The sequence below is a fragment of the Tupaia chinensis genome, unplaced genomic scaffold (genome assembly GCF_000334495.1).
Source record: "Tupaia chinensis unplaced genomic scaffold, TupChi_1.0 Scaffold143814_1, whole genome shotgun sequence".
NCBI lineage: Eukaryota > Metazoa > Chordata > Mammalia > Scandentia > Tupaiidae > Tupaia > Tupaia belangeri.
Window position 1 is genome coordinate 115097 of NW_006203664.1, and position 5245 is coordinate 120341.

Sequence of the window (5245 nt, forward strand, 5' to 3'; positions counted from 1 at the left end):
TTGGGCACGCACGCACACGCACCCGGCGTGAGTTTTTAAGCCACTGGGTCCGGGACACGAACCGCGGTCGACTACGTGGGAGTCCAGCGACATAGCCATTACGCTAACTGCTGGTTCCCGTAGTTTTTTCATAACACGCATTTCCCATGAACTTTTTGAAGACCCTCGGCATGCATTCTTTTGCATCTTGCTTTTTTCTTCATTTCCTATCTTTTGGTGATCACTCCATATCAAATACATTCAAAAGGTCCAGAGAAGTAGTATACTTTCCCAGTTCCCCATTGGGCAAAAGTCACCTCATTTGGGGATGAAACTGTATCTTTTAGTTTGTCTATGTTTACTAGTGAGTTGAGATTCATAGAGCTAATGCCATGTACTTTTGCCAATTCTATTATGTTTCCAAGAAATTTCCCAGTTCCAAGAAATTTCCCCTCTGGAATCTGGGAAGGTGAACCCCGGTCTGGATCTCTAACGCGGGGTCTGCTCAGGAAACTGCATTGGCCATGGGGCGTTGGTGTGCTGGGTCAGGACTGAGGCCAAAATAGACCCAGCCTGCTGCCTTTACGCCCGAATAGGAGAGTATGCACCGCCAGCACGCAGCGTCCCCAAAGCACCTGCTCACCGCGGTCTGACCACCTCCCAGCACCGGTGGACGCCAGGCACCCCCTCTTTTCCTGATCTTCCTCTGGGCTTCGCGGACAGCACTATTCAGGTGTCCCGGCGAAGGCAGAGCCAAGGCTGGGACTCGGGCCGTTCCTGCAGGGCTCCGTTAGTTTTCCTCGGAAGGAAACCCAGGAGACCCTTGTGGGGTGGGTTGGGGCGGGCAGACCCACTTTCTTAAAAAGCTATTCCCGGTTTGGTGGAAAATATAAATATGCAAAAGCAGCTCCTCCGCATGCCATTGGACAGGCTGCGTGTTTAATATTCTTAACGCTATTTGTGGTTCTCCAGCAGCTCCCAACACCCGAGTTCGGTGACAGGGAGGGGCTAACGAGGCACGCCCTCCTCTGATTGGTAGCCCTCGAACAACAGTTGCTTTCGATTGGCTGGTGTAAAGCAGAGTGCGGTATGGGCGGGAGATTTGAAGACCTATTTTGTGTTTCAGGTTGCATAGACCGGGCCCCAGGTCACCATTTCCAATCCGCACGCCCACTCCGTGTGTGATGTCTTTGTCTCCTACATGTTAGTGCTTTACCAGGACCACACCCATAAAGAACATATTCCGAGCTCTGTATTCGTTCGGCCGAGCCGCTCGTTTTATGGATGCAGTAACGGAGGGCGCGGCCAGGAGGACTTGAGGTCCAGCTCCTGATTATAGCTCTGGGCACAGCCAGCTCCCCGAGTGCGGGCCCGAGGCGCGGGCTGCGGAGCGCCCCCCAGTATAACTCCTGGACCTGCGGCTCCCCTCGCGCCAGGCTCGGTGGGATCCCGGCCCCTCCTCCCACGTCGGAGGCTCCTCCTTTGACCGACTGCTAGCCTCAGCAACCCCAAGAATGTCTCGGATCTCCTCCAACCAGCGGCACTGGCTTTATGGTCCGGGCCCGCCTGAGTCTGCGCGAGACTGGTGCAGACACCGCTCGGCTCAACCCCATTCTACACCTGGGAGTCCAAGACCTGAGAGCGCAGCGCGACCCTCGATGACCGCGCCCAAGGCTTCAGTCACTGTGTCCTGCTTCGAGTCCTGCGTCTTCTTGGTAGGTCGAATGGGTGACCCTATGGCTTCCAGGCATAATCTTGTGTCTCCTGCGATGGAGACCTCAGAATTCACGCTTGCGCAGAGCCTTCCTGCGAGTTAACTTCGCGTCGGAACCCGCCCCCTTTGCCTGGGCGACGCGTCAACGGTTGCCATGAGACCACTTTGTTTCTGTCTCGGTCTGCTCCCGAGCTCCATTTGGGATAAGGAGGCTCCCATCCCGAGCTCGTGTAGTAGTTCTCTGCAGCTCTGAGGTTAGTACTCCCCGGTCCCACCCCTCCGACCCTTAGCGGCGGCGCTCCGCTGATCCCAGCCTTCTGCCAGTTGAGATCAGCCCTAATTTATGTCCCCGCCTCTCTGGGTTGCGGCAGACTTATCCAAAAGTCGTGGGTTAAATGTTGGACCAAGAGGCTGTTTTAGGAAGAAATGGGGGCTCCAGGTTGTCTGAAAGGGCTGCGTTGATCGGGCAGCACCCCTGTTATGTGTGAAGGCTTCAACAACCCGAAGCCCCAAGGGCAGGCGCTCGGATATCTGGGGAGGGATGCGAACCAGGCAGATTTCAGCCCGGCTGGCGGAAGACGGTTCTCAGCCAATCAGCGCCGCCTGCAGATGCACCCGGCCGGTTTGAGTCTGTAGCTGTGGGCCTGTGCGGGTGGCTTTCTCCTGCGTTGCCCTTCCCGTACTTTTTTTTTTTTTTTTTATTTTTCCCTGGGAAGTTTTAAAATTCTTTTATCTGTTGAATAGGCTTAATACCCAGTTGTCAGTTTTTCCAGTCACATTGGTTCAGTTTCTAGGAAAACACTTCCAGGCTCATCTGTTAGGCAGGATGCTATGCCTCAGCAAGTCTAATGAGTCATAAAAATTCTCACATGTGTGCAGCCAAAGACATGTATGAGGCTATTTATAGCACTCTGGGCTTAGCCCTAAAGTGGAAACAACACAAATATCCATAAACTGCAGAAAACAGATACATTTTGATCTATTTGTACAACAGTCCAGGACATAGCTATGAGAACAACAGGGAAGAATCTTACAAACGTTGTTAAGTGAAAGAAGTCAGGTACCAAATACTATGTATTGTCTGAGTTTATCTATAGAAGGGGGGTCTTCTAAATATTCAGGCAAAATGCATCATTACAAAAAATTTTCACATCAAAATAAGCTTGTACTTTAATTCTCATTTTCCATGCACTTTTCAAAGTTCCTTTGTATTAAGCATGAAAACAGCAAAACTCATGTATAGAGTTGTAGAATGGCATACTGCAACAGAGTGGATAAAAAGGACACTGTTAACCTTATATAAATACATTTCTCAGGACCAGCAGGTGACATGGTGTGGTTAAGGCACTGGACACTCTCACATGGTTGGCTGTGGTTCGAGTCCCAGATCTGGTGGCTTGCTTTCCCACTTTCCCTCTTCTCTTTCTCTCTCTCTGATAAAATTGAAATAAATAAATGAATAAATAAAATAGAATAATCTTTTAAAAAATAAATATATCTCTCAAAAAAATGCAAAGAATGTAGTAGAGCAAAAATTGAAGATGCTTATCATAATGTGATATTCTTTGTTGAATATGATGAATATGGTAATAATATTCTTGATTTGACTATCATGCACTGCCTTGAAAATCCATATGATAACCCACAAAGATGTATGACAATTAAATGTAATGAAGAAATGTTTAAAAAATGGAAATAAAAAGTCGCTGTGGAGTTGGAGGTGGAAACTGGTGATTGGAAAGAAGTTCGACGGGCTGGTAATCCTTGTTTCTTAGTCGGGGTGCTGGCTACTGAGGTGTTCCTTTATGAACTTTGCAGTATGTATGTCACACTTTAATAAAGCGGACATAAAAAGGACAAATTGTTTTCATTTGATCTAAAATATCTATCTTTGCTCAGGACTTTGGAAACCTCCCATGGCTAAACTACTGCAAGTTCCGCCCAAGTTTCTGCCCTCGGAGTGGCACATCGCCAACAAAAGCCAGTACCACAGAGCAGAGGCCCAGAGGTCCCGGTCTGAACGCCTCGTGGCAGAAAGCCAGAGGCTTGTGGATGAAGTAGAAAAGACCACAAGAAAGTCGCAAAGCGATGTGAACAAGAAACTAGGTAAGACCACATGCATGGCACACCCGTGAGCATGTTGGGGTGAGGCCGTCGAGGGTTAGCTGTAGTGTCGTGTTCAGGTGTGGCAACGTATTCTTATTGAAATGTTAGGGAAGAACAGATGTATCCTCCAGTCTCCATGTTTCACTTTACTGCCCTAAAATAGACACAGGGTAACCCAGTCTGACTTTGAGCCATTTCTCATCCATTACTCATTCATTGATTTGGAACACATTTACTGAGCAGATATCTAAGAGTAGTTATGGACCACACCCTGGGAATATCACAGGGAGCGGTCAGAGTCTCTGCTTTTTGGTGGTTCCCAGCTCAAAGAAGAGAAAGATACAATGCTTAATAGTAAGGATACAATCAGATAAGGGTGGGGTAAGGGGAACAAAGTTAGGGATGGGGTAGGTACAGGAGAATTGGGAACGCTTTCCTAGAGAGGAATAGTTGAGCTAAGTCTTAAAAGAAAGGTAATTTTCTCTTGACAATTTCGTAATCAAAAATAATATTTAAAGGGTAGTGCCCTAGGGATTAGCAGATAGCGTAGTGTTTATGTCACTGGACTCCCACATTGCCAATCACAGTTCAAGTCCCGGACCCAGTGGCTTCAAAATCACACGCTGGATGTGAGTGCGTGTGTGCCCAAGATCCTGGGAGAAAAATGCTGACAAGTTCCAGGAGGTGAGGAAATTCTTGCAAGATCTAAAAGCAGAAATATACACTGTAAAAAAGAATCAAATGGACCTGTTAGAGATAAAGGCTATAATACAGGAAGTCCAAATGTCCCTTGAACGTATTAAAAGCAGACTAGATTATATAGAAAATCAAATCTCAGATGTAGAAGATAGAATCATTGGCTTAGAAAAGTCCACCACGAAGACTGAGACAATTGCCCCCAAAAACGAGAATAATATAGAAGAAGTACTAGATAACACCAAACATCCAAACATCCAGATAATCGGTATCCCAGAAGGCGAAGAGACTCATAAGGCCATTGATAATCTATTCCATGAAATCCTGCAAGAAAACTTTCCAAACCTAGAGAGGCATTCAAAGATCCAGTCCCAAGAAATACAAAGAATCCCAAATAGAATCAACCCAAGAAGATATAGCCAGATTGACCAAAACCGCAGACAAAGACAAGATACTAAGATTGGCAAGAGAGAAACGGCAAGTTACCTACAAAGGGTATCCCATCAGACCAACAGCAGATCTCTCATTGGAAACAATGCGAGCGAAGGAAGAATGGGAAAATGTATTCAAAGTGTTAAGGGAAAAGCAATGTCAACTAAGAATACTGTACCTGGCAAGATTATTCTTCATATGGGAAGAAAAGACAAGGACATTCGCAGATAAATAAAACCCGAAAGAATTTACCAACACCAGACCAGATCTCCAAGAAGTTCTAAAGGGAGTGCTATACCAGGAAAATTAAATGCAGAC

The 5245-nt window shown here is 46.9% G+C and overlaps 1 protein-coding gene across 1 annotated transcript in view; it reads left to right on the forward strand.

Annotated features, from left to right (window-relative positions):
- Positions 1–1813: 1813 nt before the first annotated feature.
- The window catches only part of TEKT1 (tektin 1), a 22675-nt gene continuing 19243 nt past the window's right edge, over positions 1814–5245 (forward strand). Inside the window, exons 1-2 of the mRNA XM_006165131.1 lie at positions 1814–1947; positions 3593–3799. Of these exons, the coding sequence (XP_006165193.1) occupies positions 3610–3799 (190 nt within the window). The 5' untranslated portion in view covers positions 1814–1947; positions 3593–3609. The remainder of the gene's footprint in view (positions 1948–3592; positions 3800–5245) is intronic.